General features: G+C 44.4%; 1 protein-coding gene across 5 annotated transcripts in view; it reads left to right on the top strand.

Annotated features, from left to right (window-relative positions):
- The window catches only part of TTC19 (tetratricopeptide repeat domain 19), a 38,463-nt gene that overhangs the window by 4,345 nt on the left and 13,489 nt on the right, over positions 1–20,629 (top strand). For 4 of the 5 annotated variants that reach the window (XM_033422811.2, XM_012532108.3, XM_012532110.3 and 1 more), the window contains 4 exons: positions 1,849–1,943; positions 16,988–17,142; positions 18,319–18,481; positions 19,040–19,794. In XM_033422811.2, the coding sequence (XP_033278702.2) occupies positions 1,849–1,943; positions 16,988–17,142; positions 18,319–18,481; positions 19,040–19,173 (547 nt within the window). In that variant the 3' untranslated portion in view covers positions 19,174–19,794. Of the gene's footprint in view, positions 1–1,848; positions 1,944–16,987; positions 17,143–18,318; positions 18,482–19,039; positions 19,795–20,629 lie in introns of those variants that run through there. The other variant, XR_004481814.2, reaches the window with a different exon arrangement.

Here is a 20,629-nt window from a genome sequence, read left to right as displayed (position 1 = left end):
CTGGGTCTCCAGAACTTAGGTGTCACACTCATAGTGCTCCGTCCCTCACCTTTGAAATCTTGAGTCTTTTCTGGGCTTGCCCCTGCTGTTTCCATTAGCCTGCTGAGCAGGACATGCGGCCCTCGTACCTTTGGCTGCACCGTGACAAGTCTAGGCAAGTTTTCTGTTCCTGCTTGAACTGGGAAGGGAAGTTGTACTTAGAACCTTAGCTTAGCTTTTCCTAGGAGAGGAGGGGGCACTGTAAAGGCTGCTGGGGATAATGTATTTTGCTGGTTTAGGGATCAACAAACCAGGAAGTTAAATGATGAGAGAGTTGCTGTGGGAATGTCTTAGTGGCTAGCTCAGCGGGCAGCTTTTAAAGCCCATAGAGATGATCTGGTAGCTAGGTTTCAGGAAGCAATACCCAGGAGTGGAGGAGAGACCTGCAGGTGGGACCAGAAGGCAGTGCTGAGTTAAAGTGTTAGATGAGCCTGAGTTGTTACAAAGAAGGAGGAGTCTGCGGGTGCGCAGGAGGGGCTTTGGGGACAATCCGGGTGTGTGCCACGGATGAGAGAGGCCTGGTACCTTCCTTCTCTAGGTGGGGTTCAAAGAAGAAACCCTAGGATGTAAGCAGACAGCTCCTCTAGAGAGTTATATTTTGGGGTAAATTTAAGGAAAGACCTGAGTAAGCCTGGCTTTTCCTTTGCTTTATCGTTGCTGCAGAAGTTGGGTACCAGAAGTTTGGAATTGCTCTAGTCAGCAGCTCCTTCATTCTCAGCGGGACCCAGTCCGTCTCCTGGCATTTGGTTGGGCAACAGGACTAGCTACGGGTGGGGCGTGAGCTCCCAGGGCAAGAAGCAGCCCAGAGATAGTGACGGCGGAGGGTAAGGCACGCCCGTGGCCTCCTACGAGGTAGTACCCACTAGTAGTTCGCCTGCAAGTTACTCAAAAGTGTTTTTTCATTTTGATTTGTTAAGAAACGCATGAGACCAGGGCCAGGCCCTGAGGCTGAGAAAGGCTGATACAAGTTGGGAGGGGTCGTTGGTAGACATTTTGCTGTGACTCAGGATGCCTTGTGGGCAGCCTCCCCCGTTCCGTGCCCTGATCGGATAGGGTCCCTCCTGCCAAGGTTTGGTTCTTCTGAGAACAGCAGAACAGTGGGGTCATCTGGCACAGCACGAGAGGAGAAGAGGTGAGCTTGGTAGTGCCACCTGTGGTGAGAAGCTAGGAGCCAAAATGGAAGAGCGGAAACCAGGGCTGAGCTTGTGGACGGAGACGGAGTTTATGTCATGTTTCTGTGCATCTCTGTAGAAACCAGCAGATGACGCTTGTTCTGTCCAGAGTCAGTCTCCCTGCTGCCTGGGTGTCCTCTCCAGTTGACTGAGGTCCTGAGAGTGGGGCTAAATGCCTTCTAGTGCCCTAGCTAGGAGTTCCCTTTCTGTAAAAGAAACTTGCATCAAAGACCTGCAGCTTGGGAGAAGTGTAGAGCTAACAGACCTCCAGAAACTGAGTGAGGTCAGCAGTTAGAATCCTCACTGCCGGGGCCCTCGCCTCCGTTGGTAGTGTATCACTTTGAGCAGGGGTAACCTCCTCACACGTGGAGGAGCTGACCCCTCTGAACTGTGTTAGTGGGAGGTGAGGGAACGGCTGGTCATGTCGGTTATTGAAACTCTGTCTTAAGTTAACGTTAATTAGGTGACCAAGAAAAACCCAAACTTGAGAAAGGGCAGATTGACACCTCTTAGAGACTTTAAACAAAATTCCCTCTTCCCATCTTGCACTTGACAATGTAAACCTGAGCTGGAGAGATGAGGACAGAAGAGCACTTTGTGAAAGGTGTGCAGCTGATTGGTGCTCTTTGCTTTACAGACAGGAGCTGGCTCTTGCTGGTTATGAATTCTGCATTTCAACTCTAGAGGAAAAAATTGAGAGAGAAAAGGAATTATCAGAAGACACTTTGTCAGGTAGGGAAACCTGACTATTTTTTGGACAGTTGCCTTTTTTGCCACAAAGAGCTTCACTCTTCAGCTGTGGTAAAGGAAGCAGAAAGGTATCTGAATTGGGGGGAAAGTTACTCATTTTGGAAGCTGTGGCTGTTTCTAAGGTCTCAGTGTTTAGAATTAGATATTTTCTTTAAATGACTTGACCACTGGTGGTGGTTGTTTTTTTTTAACCCTGTGGTAACATCTTCATAATATATCTGTTGATTTTTATTATATATCATCTCTGGAAAATTGGGGAGCAGAAAGGGAAGTTTTTTCTCTTGTCTCTTGGTTCAGCTACCAGTCACAATGCTAATTAAGTACCTTTGGTCCCCAATGTCCACCAGCTATGAGAAAGGAAGTGAAGCTCATGTTTTGTCTGTCTGTCCTCATCGCGGAGGGAAGAGCATGAAGAGTCATGCTGGGAACAGAATGGGGTGGGCGGGACACTGGCTCTCAGCCATTCGGGTTCCTCCCTCCCTCCCTCCCCCCCCCTCTCTCCCCCTCCCTCCCTCCCTCCCTCCCTCTCCCCCTCCCTCCCTCTCTCCCTCCCTCTCCCCCTCTCTCCCCCCCTCCCTCTCCCCCTCCTTCCCTCCCCCCTCCCTCCCTCCCTTCCTTTGTATCGTTGATTTACAATGTTGTGTTAATTTCTGCTGTACAGCAAAGTGACTCAGTTTTACACATATAGACATTCTTTCTTAATATTCTTTTCCATTATGGTTTATCCCAGGAGATTGGGTATAGTTTGCTGTGCTCTACAGTAGGACCTTGTTGTTTATCCATCTGAATGTAATAGTTTGCATCTGCTAGCCCCACACTCCCAGTCCGTCCCTCCCCCCAACCCCCTCTCCTTGGCAACCAGGAGTCTGTTTCTGTTTCACAGATGAGTTCATTTGTGTCAGATTTTAGATCCCACATATAAGTGGTATCATATGATATTTGTCTTTCTCTTTCTGACTGACTTCATTTAGTATGATGATCTCTAGGTCCATTCATGTTGCTGCAAATGGCGTTATTTCATTCTTTTTTATGGGTGAGTAGTGTTCCATTGTGTATATGTACCACATCTCCTTTATCCATGCATCTGTCAATGGACATTTAGGTTGTTTCCGTGTCTTGGCTATTGTGAATAGTGCTATGAACAGAGGGGTGCGTGTGTCTTTCTGAATTAGAGTTTTATCTGCATACATGCCCAGGAGTGGGCTTGCTGGATCATACGGCAGCTCTGTTTTTAGTTTTCTGAGGAACCTCCATACTGTTCTCCACAATGGCTGCACCAACTTACATTCCCACCAACATTGTAGGAGGGTTCCCTTTTCCCACACCCTCTCCAGCATTTATTTGTAGACTTTTTAACGATGGCCATTCTGACTGGTGTGAGTTGGTAGGTACCTCATTGTAGTTTTGATGTGCATTTCTCTAATGATGTTGAGCATCTTTTCATATGCATTCGGGTTTCTTAATGTGGGTTGAAGTATTGGGAATTTTCAGATTTGACATTCATTCAGTAGCCCTGATTTCACACTTCCTCTTTGCCTAGAGCTAGCATGATGCTAGAGATACAGCGGCCAACTCTGTTGTCCCTAAAGCAGTACATATGGCTTCAAAGAGTTTTCTGTAGTCATGGGTCTTCCAGTTCTCCCTTGAACATAACTCAGTTTTCCTCCTTCATACTCCACTGAAGCCCCCCTTATTAAGGTCACCAGTTCTCAATCCTTATCTTACCAGCTCTACTTACTAGCAGCTCAACCCAGGTGGTCACTGTCTCCTACTGGAAACCCTTCATTCGCTTGGTTCTGGGACACCTCACTGGTCCCTTGCCCTCCCCGGGTCCCCTGTAAAGGTAGCGGGCCTCAGGACTGTCTTCGGCCCACTTGCCTTTTCTCTCTGCCCTCACACCCTAGGAGACAGCAGTTAGTCCCATACCTTTAAATACCAGTTTTACATCTTCAGCCCCAGCCTGTATGTGAGCTGCAGGCTCATGGGTTAGATGGTCTACCTGACACCCTGACCTGAATGCTTAATGGTTACCTCACACTTAATGTGTTTGAAATGGGTCTCTCTTTTTTTTTTCCTGCATTGATTTAACTTTTTTTTTGTTGACATATAGTTAATGTCTAATATTATGTTACAGGCGTACAGTATAGTGATTCACAGTTTTCAAAGGTTATACTCCATTTGTAGTTATTATAAGATATTTGCTATATGTTCCCCATGTTGTACAGTTGTACAGTGTGTCCTTGTGGCTTATTTTGTGCCTCTCACTCCCTACCCCTGTAGCGCCCCTCCCCGCTGAGATGGGCCACTTGGTCTCTGCCCCTCACAAGCTGGTTTCTCGCGAGGCAGCCCGTTTCGTAAATGGTACCACCATGCACCCGGTGCTTTGGCCAAGAACCTAAGCAGCAGCTGTGATTTCTTCCTCATTCCCTACGTGTCATTCACCAGCAAGTTGTACTGAATCAGCCATCAAAATGCATCCACGTCACAGCCGTCTCAGCCTCTTGCCCTACCGCTCTGGTCCAGGCTGTCATTGCTTCTTGCCTGGACTCCTGTAGTCATCTCCCCACAGCTTATCATGCTTCCCTTCATTCCCTCAGAGGATTTACTGCCCCCCCCACCCCCCCACCTGTTTGACACCATCCTTCCACCTTTGCCACCCGGCTCTTTTCTCGCTGTCGTACGTTCCCAGCTCAGTGCCGCCTCGGGGCCCCGTGCCTGCTCTTGTCTCCATGGCCAGTGGCCTTCACCCAGGCCTCTGCTCAGGAGGCCAGCCTGCCAGCCAGTCTTCCCACCTGTGCGCATTCTGAACCTCTCTCCTCCTCTGCTTTGTCACCCTGGGAAGTAGGTGTGTGTGTGTTGTGTGCTTGAGCTACTGAAGTTAATTTTTGTTCAAGCGTCTGTCTTCCCTATCAAAGAGGGAAAGAGCCTTCATCTGTTTTGTTCACTGCTAAATCCCTAGGACCTAGAGTAGTGCCTGCTACATAATAGAGGCTCAGTAATAATTGCTGAGAAAAAGGGCAAAAGGCCCAGCAGACACTGACAAATGTCAGTGCAGTATGGAAGTGCTGTGAAGAAATTCACAAAAGATGTAAAAACAAGTTCTAGCTGTCAAATAAGTCACTTTTGAACTATCCACATCCTTGCTATGTTTCATTTATACATTGACTGTAGACAGTTGCTTCAGAGTATAAAGCAGTCTTTTCTGACTCCAAAAGCAATACAAGGGTGTTGAAGAAAGTTTCAGACAGCATTAAGAAGAAAATAAAGATCACTCATAATTGTATTAAGAACTCCTGTTTAGGGCTTCCCTGGTGGCGCAGTGGTTGAGAGTCCGCCTGCCGATGCAGGGGACTCGGGTTCGTGCCCCGGTCCGGGAAGATCCCACATGCTGCGGAGCGGCTGGGCCCGTGAGCCATGGCCGCTGAGCCTGCGCGTCCGGAGCCTGTGCTCCGCAACGGGAGAGGCCACAACAGTGAGAGGCCCGCGTACCGCAAAAAAAAAAAAAAAGAATTCCTGTTTATTTTTTGGTGTATGTCTTTCTAGGCTTGTTTTCCTCTAGCTATTTACATTTTAATAAGCAAATGAGGAGTCACACTTACATGACTTCTTTGTAACCTGATTTTTTTTTAAATTGGCTCTCTTTTTTTTTTATAAATTTATTTATTTATTTTTGGCTGCGTTGGGTCTTCGTTGCTGCGCGTGGGCTTTCTCTAGTTGCGGTGAGCGGGGGCTCCTCTTCGTTGTGGTGCGCAGGCTTCTCATTGCGGTGGCTTCTCTTGTTGCAGAGCATGGGCTCTAGGCACACAGGCTTCAGTAGCTGTGGCTCGCGGGCTCTAGAGCGCAGACTCAGTAGTTGTGGCGCACGGGCTTAGTTGCTCAGCGGCATGTGGGATCTTCCTAGACCAGGGCTCGAACCTGTGTTCCCTACATTGGCAGGCGGGTTCTTAACCACTGTGCCACTGGGGAAGTCCCTGGTAACTGCTTTCTTAAAGATAATAATCTATCATCATTATGTGCTTACGTTAATTAATATATACTTGGGTCTCTTTTAAGGTTTTCCATTCTGATTTATTCATCTGATGACTCATAACAGTATATGTTGTCTGAATTAGGTGATATCATTTGAGTTACATGGTGATACTGGTCTCACACATACTTCTTTTGCAAAAATTTTTCCCATTTGGTTTTCACTCAATTTCCATATGAATTTTAGATATTTTTCATGTGAATTTTAGCTCTTTTTGTTCGCTCCCCAAAGTACTTTGAGAATGAATTGTTAAATTTGTGTTATGTTTATAAATTAGTTTGGGGAGGTTGCCTTCGGAATAAGTTAGCATTTGACTACAAATAGCAAAAAATTTCAACTAAATTAAGTGTTTAATTTAAAAATTTTTAGTTGAAAAAATTTCAACTAAATTAAGTGTAGCCGTGAGGACACTGTTATGTCATGTGACTGGCGGTTTAGTGAAAGGGGGCGGGGCTTTATGGCTCACGGAGGTCCTGAGGGATGTGGTCTCCCTATCCATCCTCACTGACACTCTCAGTGTGCTGGCTTTCACTTCACACTTTCCTTGTGGTTGAAAAGTGACCGTCAGATCCCAGGAATCTCATCCAGAAGTGACAGTGTCCACTTCTTGCGTGTTTCTCTTAGAATCAAGGTAATTTTTCCTGGAAGTCCCCGCCTAGATTTACGCTTGCTCCCTGCTGGCCAGATCGGGTTACGTGGCATTTCTAACCCAGTCCTTGGCAAGAGAAGTGGCATTAGCATGATTGGCTAAAACTGATCAGGATCCATTCCTAACAGAGGTTCGGAATCCCGTCTGCTTGAATCATGTGAGGACAGTGGCTGAGACCAACGGCAGCTCTGCTCTCATCACGCCGCCATCTTCCCATTCAGGGACGTGGTCTGCTTCTCCTTACAGATCTTTTCAGGTAGATCTGACAGCTGTTTTGTTACATTTGATTCTAAATGGGCACCTTACTAAACTATTTGCTTTTGAGTTGATATTCACACTATTTCCAGATATATAATTAGAGATTTGGGAGGTCATGATAATTGTCTTTTTTCAGATAGTTGTACTTCTGTGTCCCTCCTCCCTCCCCTTACTAAATGTAGTTCATTGGCCATAACCTCAGAACATTAAGTAACAGCGGTGCTGGACAACTTTGTCTTGTATCTGATTTGGTGCAAGACTGTGTGAGCAGATGTATTATTACGTGTGGAGCATGTCAGGCTTGCCGGTAACTGGTTAATTGCTCGGTGTGCTGCTGGGTAATAGTTGATGCTCACGTTTTATTTAGACTTCCACATTTATTTTGTTTTGTGAGATCCATAGTGTATTTCTTGAGCTTCTCATCACAGGATTGTATTAATGTGATAAAATGAACTGGCATGCTCTCTGTGTTTTCTGGAATAGGTGTGGGGTATTACATGGAGTGATCTAGTCCTTGGAAGTTGTAGGATCTACGAAACCACGTGGCTCAGATCTCCTTTAGAGTTGATTCTCTGGCAGCTTTTGTTCTTCTTTCTTCGGTTACTTATACATTTAAGTTTCTTCCATTTTCTTGAGTTGATTTCAGTACCTAGGACAGTGCCAAGACCACAGCTTAAATAAATACCTGTTGAATAAGTGAATGCGTGGGTGAAAGAATTTTGGAGACCTGTATTTTCCTGGAAGAAACTTACTTAGGAATTATATTTGTAAAGCATAACTTAACGATATTCTGTTATGTATTCAGGATCATATTCCTTTCCCAGTTGTTAATTTCGTGGATTTATTTCCTTTTTCAAAGAGAGTTTTCCCACTGATTCCTTCCTCCTCTCCTTGAGATGAGAGTTTCATTCATTTTCATAGTTTAAGTAAAACACTTCTGGAGAGTTGAAGTATTTCTGGTGGCATATTTGGTTTCAGGAGTGCCTGAAGTCTGGCGCCTGGTTGGAATTCTGGCTTTTCACTTAGAACAGCAGTGGGACTAGACAGGTTACTTATCCCCTCCTCAGTTTCCTCATCCGTACAATAAAAGAACAGAATGTGCCTTACAGCGTTGTTATGGGGATTCCATGCTCTAGGATTGAGACGGGGGCTCAGTGAGGGCTTGGAAGGAGTCTGCTGGACTGTGGTGCATCTGCTAACCTAGTTTCTTAAATGGTTTAGCGCCTCTGTGTTTACCAATCTTAATTATGAAGGGACTCCCTGACTCTTTTATTCATAGTTTCTCCTGTTTTTTGTCGATTTTGTTGACCTTGTCAAAGAGCCACCTTTTGGTTTCATTTTCTCTAATTTTTTTGTTGTTTTCTACCTCCCTTATTTCCACTCTGATCTCTTGTATCTCTCCTGCTTGCTGTGGGGTTTATTTGCTCTTCTTCTAGTTTCTTAGGTAGAAGATTAGGTTGTTGATTCAAGATCTTTCCTAGTGTAGGCATTTACAAGCTATACATTTCCCTCTACTGTGTTAGCTGCATCCCATAAATTTTGGTATGTTGTGTTTTTATTTTCATGTATCTCAAAATATTTTAAAATTTTTCTTGTGATTTCTTCTCTGATCTTTTGGATATTTTGGAGTGTGTTGATTAATTTCCATATATTTGTGAATTTCCAAAATTTCCTTCTGTTGTTGATTTTTAAGTTCATTCCATTATGGTCAAAGAACATGCTTTGTATGATTTCAGCCCTTTTACATTTTACTGAGACTTGTTTCATGGCCTGGTCCGTGGCTTATTCCGGGGATTGCTGCGTATGCATTTGAGAAGAGTATGTCCCTTAGCCGCTGGGAGACGTGCTCTGTAGACATCTGTCAGGTCTAGTTGGTTTACAGTGCCGTTCAGGTCTTCTATTTCTGTCTAGTTCTAGACAGAACTTTTGTTTTTGTGAGTTTTTTCTTTATACATACTTCTATGCTGTTTAGAGCCCCAGATATATATATCTTCATTGTGAATTATTCTTTCATCAGCAAAGTGATTCTTTTTTTCCTACTTAAGGTATTTGTCACAAACTTTAGTTTTACATTGTTGACTGTATCTTACTCTTAAACTTTCTGAGTAATTTTGTTTTCAGTATGTGTTTTGTAGAAGGCTGTGTTTGGATTTTTTTAACCTAATCTGAGTATTGTTGTCTTGTGGTAGAGAATCTTAAAACCTATTTAAAGTTAGAATTGAAAGTGATATTTGGTCTAATTTTTTACATTAAAAGCTTTCCATTTTTGTTATTTCTTATATTTTCAAGTCCCTCTTTTTTTAAAAAATAAATTTATTTATTTATTTTTGGCCGCGTTGGGTCTTCGTTGCTGTGCACGGGCTTTCTGTAGTTGTGGCAAGTGGGGGCTACTCTTTGTTGCGGTGCGCAGGCTTCTCATTGCAGTGGCTTCTCTTGTCGCAGAGCATGGGCTCTAGGCGCATGGGCTTCAGTAGTTGCAGCACACGGGCTCAGTAGTTATGGCACACAGGCTCTAGAGCACAGGCTCAGTAGTTGTGGCGCACGGGCTTAGTTGCTCCACGGCATGTGGGATCTTCCTGGACCAGGGCTCGAGCCCATGTCCTCTGCATTGGCAGGAGGATTCTTAACCACTGCGCCACCAGGGAAGTCCCTTCAAGTCCCTCTTATAGGGACGATTTTCTCACTAAACCTCCATTTATATTTTGAAAGGAAGGTACATCTATGGTCTCCAATTCTATTAAAGGGTAACCTAAAAATTTCTAAAAGACGTATTTGACTCAGAAAAAAAATTCTGTTTTCAGTGTCTTCTGTAAGATGAGGTGACTACAATTTAACATTCTCCTACCTCTCCCCACTTGTTTTTTCTCTGTGATCTGGAATTTTAGATCTAGTGGGACTTTTTTTTTTTTTTTGCGGTACGCAGGCCTCTCACTGCTGCAGCCTCTCTGTTGCGGAGCACAGGCTCCGGACGCGCAGGCTCAGTGGCCATGGCCCACGGGCCCAGCTGCTCCGCGGCATGTGGGATCCTCCCAGACCGGGGCACGAGCCCGTGTCCCCCACATCGGCAGGCGGACTCTCAACCACTGCGCCACCAGGGAAGTCCCTCTAGTCGGACTTTTTGCACAGAATTCTGAGGCCAACTTATTTGCCTTCTCTTTTGTATATATATAAATTTATTTATTTTTGGCTGTGTTGAGTCTTCGTTGCTGCACACAGGCTTTCTCTATTTGCCGCGAGCGGGGGCTATTCTTCGTTGTGGTGCACGGGCTTCCCATTGTCGTGGTTTCTCTTGTTGCAGAGCAGAGGCTCTAGGTGTGTGGGATTCAGTAGCAGTGGTATGCGGGCTCAGCTGTGGCTCGCAGGCTCAGTAGTTGTGGCGCACGGGCTTAGTTGCTCTGCGGCATGTGGGATCTTCCTGGACTAGGGCTCAAACCCATGTCCCCTGCACTGGCAGGTGGATTCTTAACCACTGCACCACCAGGGAAGCCCTGCCTTCTTTTGTAAATAACCTGTTTTCTCCTGCCTGGTTACTTTGTAGGTGTCAGAAGCTCTTTAGCATAAGGTTAGGGGGTTGGTCTCTATGAATTTGCTTGGTCTGTGGTGACCCTTCATTTTAAGATCCAGTTCTCTTGAGCTTCTGTAGTGCACCTTTGATTATTGCTACAGTTCTGCCTTGCTGTGGTTTTTTATTCAGGAGTGTCGTTTACCTGTATGTTGGACTCTTTCTTCTCTGTTCTGTAGTATAAATTTATTCTCTCCTCTCAGGTTCTTGTCTGTATTTTGGGAATTTTTCCAGTGTGTATTCCATATTATTGACTTATTCAGAAAAGTCAGTTCTGTCCTTTTCTTCTTGTGCGTTTTTTTTGTTTTGTTTTGTTTACGATTTCAAGCAAAAATAAAGAGTGGAGACTTTAACAAACACCTGTACACTTTCCCCGTAGCTTTGTCAAGTCTAAGTATTTTACCATATGTGCTTCAGGTGATGATTGGGGCGGGGGGGGAGTGTAAACCCCTGTGTACTCCTGCTTGATGTAAGTAGCAGGTAAACCATCTATTTACTTGGTTTTGGTCTTTATCATTCTTATGCCTGTTTATTACACTTGTATACATCAATAAACAATATGTTTATTGTTTTTAAACTTTTTTTTTTTTTGCGGTACGCAGGCCTCTCACTGTTGTGGCCTCTCCCGTTGCGGAGCACAGGCTCCGGATGCGCAGGCTCAGCGGCCATGGCTCACGGGCCCAGCCACTCCGCAGCATGTGGGATCTTCCCGGACCGGGGTACGAACCCGTGTCCCCTGCATCGGCAGGCGGACTCTCAACCACTGCGCCACCCGGGAGGGAAGCCCTGTTTTTAAACTTTTTATGGACTAATATGTTTTTAAACTTTTTATGAATGGCATCATACTGTACAATTGTTTCTGCAGTTTATTTTTCACTTATCATATTGCAGAGATTTATCCACATTGATACTTAAAGCATCAGGGTTTTTTAACATAAAGGCCCTGTTCGCTTGCCACGCTGTCTGTCTGTCCAGAAGGGATGACTTTACTTAGTCCCTGGGGTGGGGGTGCGGGGTGAGGTTGTGCTTTTTTTCCATCCTGGAAAGGAGGGATACAGCTAGAGGTGGCCCTGACACCCCATTGTGGGCCTGTACTCACTTCTCCTGTTGATGGACATGTAGGTTCTACCTGTGTTGCTGTAGAAAATAATGCTTGGACCTGTGTCTCTGTGCACACATGCATGATGTTCCCTAGGGGTACACCTAGGAGTGGAATTGCTGGGGTGCAAATACTAGACATGACCAAATCGCTTATCAGTGCTTTTACTGGTGTACATTTTCAGTGGCAGTGTGTTAGCATTCTTGTTGCTCTATATCTTTGTTATTATTGGACTTAAATTTTTGGATGATCTGGTGGATCTGATGGAGTGTCATTGTGGCTTCAGTGCATGTTTCTCTGATTACTAGTGAGATACAGAACATCTTTTCATGTATTTATTGGCCATTCAGATTTCCTGTTCTGAAAACTGTCTCTTTATCCCCTTTGCTTATTTTTTGGAAGGGTTGTCTTTTTCTGAATGATTTGTAAAGAGTTCTCAGCTTAATGTCTTTGAGCATCTTTTTTTGAGCGTCTATTTTGTTGGTTACATTATATCTTTGTGACCTTGTCTTTGCACTCTAGGGCATTTGACAGAGATTGATTAATTCTACTGAATGTAATAGAATCTTTTGATATTTTCCTTTATAGTTTGTGTTTTCTGAGTCTTGTTTAATAAAATCCTTCACTCTTCTAAGGTCAGAAAGATAGTGTCTTCTAAATATTTGGCTTTTTTACATTTAGTCTTCAATTACGTGGAATTTATTTGTAACATGGTGTGAGGTAATGATATGATTCTTTCCTCCCTCAAGCACGGATTTTAGCCCAGGACTGTTTTATTAGTGCATCCGATTCTCACTGGTTTGTAATGACATCTCTGTACTGAACTTTCATAGATATATGCAGTGTTGTGTTGTTACTTCTGTAATTGAAACTTTTAGTTTTATTGTATCTTCCATATTTAGTTCAGTACCTTCATGTTTCTAGTCATTTCTTTTTATATATGTTCATTCATTCAACCAGTCAGTCAAGAAAGAACTGATTGAATGCCTGTGACATGCCAGGCGTATGACTAGGCACTGAGGTACAGCTGTAAATAAAGCCTGAAAGACACCTCCTCAATTTCTAGTGAAGGAAAAACACACAATAAAGACGATCACTAACTTAATAACATATCCAAAGATGATAAAGGGCTACACAGATAAGTTTATGAGGAAATATGTATTTAGGGGAGATGTGGGGCAGTACAGTATTTTATAGAGGGGTCGGGAAAGGCCCGACTGGTAAGAAGCCTGGAGGATGGGAGGGAGTAAGCCAAGTGGTCATCGCTGAGGGAGGCAAGTTACAGGCAGAGGAGGGGCCAGTGCAAGGCCCCGAGGTGGAGCATACCTGACGTCTGAGTCAGCATTTGGCCCTACTTAGTTTATAGTCTGGGATCACTCAGTTATCTTGAGGGGAAGACCTCCTTTTTATTGTCTGCTCATTTCCATTTCTGATGCATCTTCATGCTTACATACTTGGGGTTACAAATTCATCTTCAGCGGGGTTCGAGAAATGAGTCTCCAGGCTGGTTTTGTTTGTTTCTTCCGGGCACTCGGGTCCGAGCCTAAATGGATGATATAGATTTAGACATCACACTGCGTGTGCACAGGCCTGTGATACAGCTTTCCGTGCAGTCATTGTTCCCTTCTAGATCCCAGCTTGGCCATTCAGGGTTCTCTTGCAGCCTCTGGGGAACATCCTGGTTTTATGCAGGGGCTTCACATCTAGTTCTCTGTTCTGCACAAGGTGAAGAATCCAATTCTGGATTCAGAGACACTCAGGCCACCCACAGAACCAACCAGAACTGGGCTTCTCCTGCATCAACACACATGCTTTCCACTTTGGGTTTTAGCTTATTTCTAATTTCTGGCCCTTGGGATTTCCTTCTCTCGGGAACTCAGCTAGCTGTGTATGTAAAAGGATATTCGTTATAATCTATCTAATATTTGAACCAGAAGGGTTTTCAGATTATCAGTCATGTTACTGGAACCAAAAACTCCTTCCACTGGTGCCATTAGTGGTCTCAGGAAGTGCCGATGGGGTAATCGGTTAGGTAATGAGATTCAGCTTAGCAGAAATTCTAGGATGTTCCTCGAACATGGGTGGCAAATACCTTTAGGTTCAGAGACCCTGTAGACTTTCCTAGATTATTATTGGTGGTGGGTGGGGGAACTAGATGCCTGTGCTCACGTTTTCTTAAATTCGAGATGCTCTTTTTCTTACTGATGGGGAGGCCCTATTCCTGTTTTTCTGAGTGCATATAATTGTTCCAGTAACTTACCAAGCTCCTTTTAGTCTGCCTTTATGCAAGCCTACTTTGATACACTGATGCGTTAAGTAGATTGAGCCATTCTTGGTATTCCTGGAGCAAAAACTGCTTGGTGCATTTATCCTTTGTGCATTTGAGAATTCAGTTTGCTTATATTTTGAGCACAGATTTCTGTGATGAATCTTGTTTGTTTCATAGACTGATTTTAGGTAGCTCATCTTTTTCTCCTAGGAATAATTTGTGGAAAAGAACTAGTTACAACTAAAGTTTGAAGAAATAAGTATGCTTCCCTCCCCTTCAGATTCCAGTAATCCTTTGGGGGAAGCTCTGTATAAACGATCCCAATTTATTTCTCAGCTGTTATTAGGTTATCTGATTTGTTCTTGTCTAATTTCTAACAGTGTTTATATTAATATTTCAAGGAACCATGTTTTAATTGTTATTAGTTAGAAGAGGAACTCTTTTTGGTACTTTACTAAAGGTATGAACTTTTAACTTGGCAGTGTGCTAAAGGTTTTATTATGGAGTCTATTTCTCCCTTGGTCCTATTTTTAGAGAAGTATATTGTTTAAAATTTTTCTTCATATTTTTGTTAGTATGATTTGAGTGTGCTACGAATTTAAAATGTATTTTCTTCTTAACAGTGACAAAATATTACAGCTAAAATTTTACCTCATCAGTTATTCTTTCTAAGAAGCTTTACTATCTTTTCTGCCATTCTAGTTTAATTTCCATTACAGATATCAGGGGTAATTTTCTACTAGAATTGTCACTTTATTCTTTTACTTTTGAGTTATAGTGTTGAACATATTTTCTAATTGTAAAATGTAAAAAGAGCATGCTTTTAATGTAGAAATATCTAAAGAGAATTATTAACACACATTCCAGAAATATGATTCAGTAGTCACGTTTGAAACATACAGTTTCCAGAATTGGAATAATTAATTTATACATTGTTTTTTGTTAAATATTTTTTTTTAAATGTTCTCCAAGAACATGGATTTTAGTGCATCTGTATATTCTCAGTCTGTTACAAATTGCTTATCTCCTTGGACCTTTGTTATTTTGTTAGTAAGTGAAGAGAGCACAGTGGTTTGTCTGTCTTTATCTGGACCTTTGTCCATTACATTATCTCCCAATAGTGTGGATCTTAAACTGCTGCTGATTTTATAAGCTCTTGCTCAGCATTCTAAAAAGAGTGCTCATAGTGAGATATATTTTTTCGTTTCAACATTTCCTTTTAATGGAGAAATATGGTATCTTTACATGTGGCATTTGTTTGGTGCCATGTTACGTTTTGCTTTTTTATATTGGTTATATTTATCCATAAACTTATATATACTTTCTACATTTATAAAAATAATTTTCATCTATATTTTTTGAAAATAAATTTGTAAGGTGGTCTATTTAAAACTACTAATTTGATTTTAAGAAAATTATTATCATTACCTTTTGTATATAACTAGGCCAAAGTAATAACTTTGGATTTCTACCTGAAGAAAAACATTTTTTTTCACTTTTACCTTCAGATATTATTTCAGTAGGTATTTTTATTTGCGTTGTTTTATGTAAACTGTCTCTTCAGTAATTGGTCATACTGTTACTTGGTAACATAGTCTTTACATTCTCTATCCCATTTGTAAGTTTTCTGAAACTTTGATGATATGGAAGGAAAGGTATTTGGTGTGAATACCTTTGCTGGTAAACCCGTCTGAACCCTTTCATTTGGGTGTCTAATAATTGTGTTACAGAAGATTATCTGAGGGAACCTCTTTTTCAAGTCCTTTGTGTAAACATTTACTTGCAGCTGAGCTGTTTGCAAAATTTCCTTTGATCTAGTTCATCACCATTTCCACATTTTTTGGTATCATCTCTCCTGAGTCTTTACTTGTGCAGGTTGCTTTTAGTTACTGGTCCCTAGGTCTGTTCTCTGGTTCTTCTCACCCGGCATTAGGTGTTTGAAGTTTGTTCTTTTTCAGACGTTGTGTGGTCAGTTCTTGCGTGTGTTGGGAGGTGCCATATCTGCAGCCTTTTACTGTTCTTCAGAAACTGGATTAGCTGTTCTTTAGATTCGGCTTGTGACTTCCCATTGCAGGATTCTGAGTGTTCTCTGGTTCCTTTCTGCAGTGCTGTTTTCATACCTGAAAACTTTTTCATTGGCCCTAGACATTTTCTGTTGTTAACTTATTCTTCTTTGAGTTTATCTTCACCTGGTTCTGCTAAATATTATTAGATTAAAATTTGAAACTAAGTGTGGACTCAGACATCATTTAATTGGGTATTGCAGTATTGTGTTTTATAAGAAATACGTATTTGGTCATTCAGATGACGAAAAATATTTGGTCTTTATTCATAGTTTCCCAAATCCTTGGAATTTCCTAAGTGTTGGGAGTGATTTTAAGTGTCTTTTGTTATGTTAATGAGGTGACTTGGACGGCACCTAAGGACGGGCTGGCTGCAGGTGGAGCCAACCTTGTGATTAGAGGGTTGGAACCTTCAGCCTTAGCCCTGACCTCCAGGGAGGGGAGAGGGATTGGAAGGTGAATCAGTGGCCAGTGATGGAATCAGTTGTGCCTCTGTAATGAAGCCGCCATCAGCATCCCAAAGGATGGGATTTGGGCCGGTGCTGGGGCAGTGGCGCCTGGCCTCTTCCCACACACCTTGCCCTGTGCCTCTTCCATCTGGCTGTTCCCGAGTTACAGCCTTTTATAAACCGGTGATCTAGTAATCTGTGAGCCACTCTAGCTAACAAATTGAACCCGAGGGAGGGAGTCCTGGGGAACCTGTGATTTACAGCCAGTTGTTCACAAGCACAGGTGACGACCCGGACTTGCGTCTGAAGTCGGGGGAGGGGGTTAGCCTGTGGACTCTGGGTGGACGGTGTCAGAATTTAGTTGGATTCTTAGATACCCTGCTGGTGACCAACTGCTTGTTGGTGTGGAGACGCCCCACCCCTTCCCCAACACACACAGGTGGGTCCAGGAGCCAGTTTAGATGTTAATCCACCTGAATTGTCACCTTTGTGTAACAAAGTACAAGGTTAGGAGTACTTGTTTAGTGATGTGAACAATCAGTGCGAGTCTTGGCAATAAGAAAAATGATCAGGGCAGGTTGGCCACGTCTCTGCCTCATTTTCTGTACTGTACTGGTTACATCCCAGCACTGCTCTTATTTCCTTCCTAGTGGAAGAGAAAGCCAACACCCACCTCCTCTTGGGCATGTGCCTAGAGACCTATGCCCGCTACCTTCTGTTCTCCAAGCAGCCATCACAGGCACAAAGGATGTATGAAAAAGCTTTGCAGATTGCTGAAGAAATACTAGGAGAAAGACACCCCCAGGTAAGGGACTGTAAGACAAAACTTTCAGAATCCAGAAATACGAAATGGGGACAGGTAGTCAGCAGGTGGGACAGGTAGTCAGCAGGTGGCCCAGGTACATCCCCCTCCTCGTGCCCGACCACCCCTCCCCTGCGCCCAACTGCTTGTTTCTAGAAGGATTTGAGGCTGCTGATGAGTTTACTGGGCCTGCCCAGCAGGGCTTGCGTGAGGATTGGTTTGCACAGCACGGTATTTTAGGTACTGAATCCTATGAGAATCTTATGAGGAACAGGTTAACACACGCAGATCCTCTCCTGAGCCCCACCCATAAAATGCCAGGGGAATGTAGGGGGAAAAGGATGGTGGGACCGCATTAAACAAAATTTAAAACCACTGACATAGAATTTAAGCACAGCATGCAGAGCCTTCTGTTAGAACGGTAAACACATTGAATTGAAATCATCTGTTTTGTCTTAAGAGGTAAGAAATGGATCACTTTGTGAATGCTTGGTAACCCCCAACCTAGGACATGAAAGTTCTAACTGGACTAAACATGTCCCAAGGCTGCGAGCGGATGAGCAGGGCGAGTTACTGGGCTCCGAATTACCTTCAGGAACGGGGGTTTAGAGCACCCCCTTCATGGGATATCGCTGAGAAATAAGACCACGACAGATATGGAATTCGAATCACGAGGTACTGGAACCGGGCCTGAAGTGCAGGAGGAGGTGAGGGAGGCCCGCCGCCCTTAGCGCCACAGCGTTTTGTAGACTCGGTGGGAACTTTGCCAGGAGCAGTGGTGGGTCTCCTCTTCCTGAACATAGGAGCGACATCGTAGTACAGTTCGGCGAGGCCAGCTCTCAGGGGTGCTGAACCTTGAATAGAAGGGGATCAGATCCTGTCACTTCTTTTTGCTGTTATTTTTCATTTGCTGCTTCTCCTTTGATAATTAGTTAGCTTCATAAGTAATATTCAGCCTGTTACCTAGTGTCTAGACTTGTATCATTTTCCAGAGGGTCAGACCGATGCTGTGCAGTGTGAATGATCAATGCACCTGACTTGCTGACGCCCTGACCTTTGCTGGACTGCCAGGCAAGGCGACCCCTTCAGTGTATCCACAGTTCGTCAGACTCCACGTTGACTCTTGAGCTGTGGAGGTGTTTGCAAGCAGCAGCTGCCTGTGTTTCCTCCCGTGTGTAGACCATCGTGCTGCTGAGTGACCTGGCCACCACCCTGGATGCGCAGGGCCGCTCCGACGAGGCCTGTGTTCACGCACAGAGGGCGTCAGACCTGGCGAGACAGGTGGAGCACCCTGAGCTCCACGTGCTGCTCAGTAATCTGGCTGCGGTCCTGATGCACAGAGGTGCGGAGCGCGGGGCTGGGCTGGCCGGCCTCGGGAGGGGTGGGTGTCAGTGGATCAGAAGCCTGTGCGTGGCGCTGAGGGGGGCAGTGAGGACAGGATGCTCCTGAACCGACGGGCCAGTGGGGAGAGACGCAGGGGAGGCGCCGTCGGGCCCAGCTCACGTCCCGCCTGTAGTCCTGCCCTGCTGGCCTATCAGGCACATCGAGGTGGAAACGTTTGCAGTGGGACCTTATTTCTGTAGTGCTTTACAGGTTTCTAAACGTTGTCTCTCACGGAGCTCGTGCGACAGGGCACGGCCGCTTGATGGGCGTACTCTGCCATTCTGCTCAGAAACCTGCAACGACAGGTCTCTCACCCGAACCACCGTGGGCGAAGGCCTTGGCCACTGGAGTGTGCCAGGAAGGGCTCCATGAGGTCCCGGGTGTCACGGGGTGAAACAAGGCCCCATGCCATGAACTAGACTTGTCCCATCACTTGTGCTTTCTCTTCAAAATCTCTTTCAGAATAGTGGTGAAACATACATTTTCTTTATTCTTCCTTCTTTCCGGGTTATTTTAGAACGATATGCACAAGCAGAAGAGATCTACCAGGAAGCACTGAAGCGAGCAAAGCTGAAAAGAGATGAGGTTTCTGTGCAGCGCATCAGGGAAGAGCTGGCTGGGCTGTCAAGAAAAAGGAGACCTTTGTCGTAGCCTTGCCGAGCTCTGGACCCCTTTCTGTTATAGCGAATTTATGGTAACACCTCTCATTCCAGTCCCAGTGGCACCCTGATCAATGGCTTAAATCCTCTGTCCTTGATACTCAAGTCCCCTCAACTTAGCCTTGCTGGAGGACAGGCTGTACACACTGTGTGCACTGCCGCGTTTGCTTTGCGAAGAAAGCTCCCCCCCCCCACCTGATTTTGCTTCTGCGACTGGTGTCGGTTAATGCTTTCCGTTGCAGCAGACGGCTGGTTAGGTGCTGTCCATGCTGGCCCGAGCATAACTCTAGATTAAGAGGGGCCAGTTTCCCTCTGGGGTGGGGTCTGGCATTTCAGCCAGGCGTCTCTCCCATAAGATTTTTGTCCACTGATTTGCTGCCTTCTCTTATCAACACCTGGCAGACCAGAGCTACCGGTCTCATGGCAAAGGGGGATGACGGTGAGTTATTTTCTCTTATAATTTATCTCGTGAAGCCCAGCGTGGGATTTAATGCGTAAAAAAGTAGTATCTTGGCTTGCCAGCAGCATGAAGTTTTAAAGTGGGAATTAGGCACTTGAAAGTATAGTGCCCATTTGATTATAAATAAAAGCGAACTGTATGTTTTTGTATGTATCATCTGGTTATATACAGCTGTGAAAAAAGGAGGGCAAGGAATGACGACCCCCTGCGTCGTCACCTGGTCATGGGTGTCCCCAAACCCTCTGACTCTGCGTGGGGCCCTGTAGGTGTAGTGTTGAAAGCTTCCCAGTTGTTCTGACGTGTCCCACTGGTGCTGTAGAGGAACCAGTGCCTGGACCTGAGCTCAGGCTTTTGGAGTTTGGGTCTCAGTATCCTCGTGTGTAGTCAGAGTCTCTCTCAGCCCTGGGAGCATGCATTTGGTGGATGACCTTACCTGGATAGGCCACTGTGTTGAGAGCTTTATCACACTGCCTCAGCATATGTAAAGTACACAACACAGCGGGCACCGATGGTGTTTTCACCCCAGCAGTTTTGCGGTTCTTCTAAGTACCACGAAGGAACCCTGTTGTTGCTGGTACGCTGGTGGCAGTGGCGGCGGGCGGGGGGGGAATAAACTGACAGTTGGGTTCCTGTGTACATACTGGGAGAATCCTTTCATAATAAACTAGACACTCTGCAATAATAGTGTATGTATTCCATAATCTTTGAGTTTCTCATAAAAAAATAATTTACTAAAGAGTTCATAAAAGTAAAAATACAGGGATTAGACTAAAACTATCACCTTAACATTGCGGATGTATCCATCTTCCCACTTCCCGACCCAGTTAATTCCTTTAATCACTCAAGTCTGACTCTGGAGAGAGAAACTTTAACTCACATTGAGTTTCAGTGCAACCAGTCTTCATTTATTAGTTGACTTTAAAAAACTGTCGACTACTCACCTTCTGCATTGAGAACGTTTTTACCTTCTCACAGTTGCGGGAGTTAC

Source organism: Orcinus orca, chromosome 19 (assembly GCF_937001465.1).
Source record: "Orcinus orca chromosome 19, mOrcOrc1.1, whole genome shotgun sequence".
NCBI lineage: Eukaryota > Metazoa > Chordata > Mammalia > Artiodactyla > Delphinidae > Orcinus > Orcinus orca.
This window is presented reverse-complemented; position numbering and strand designations above follow the sequence as displayed.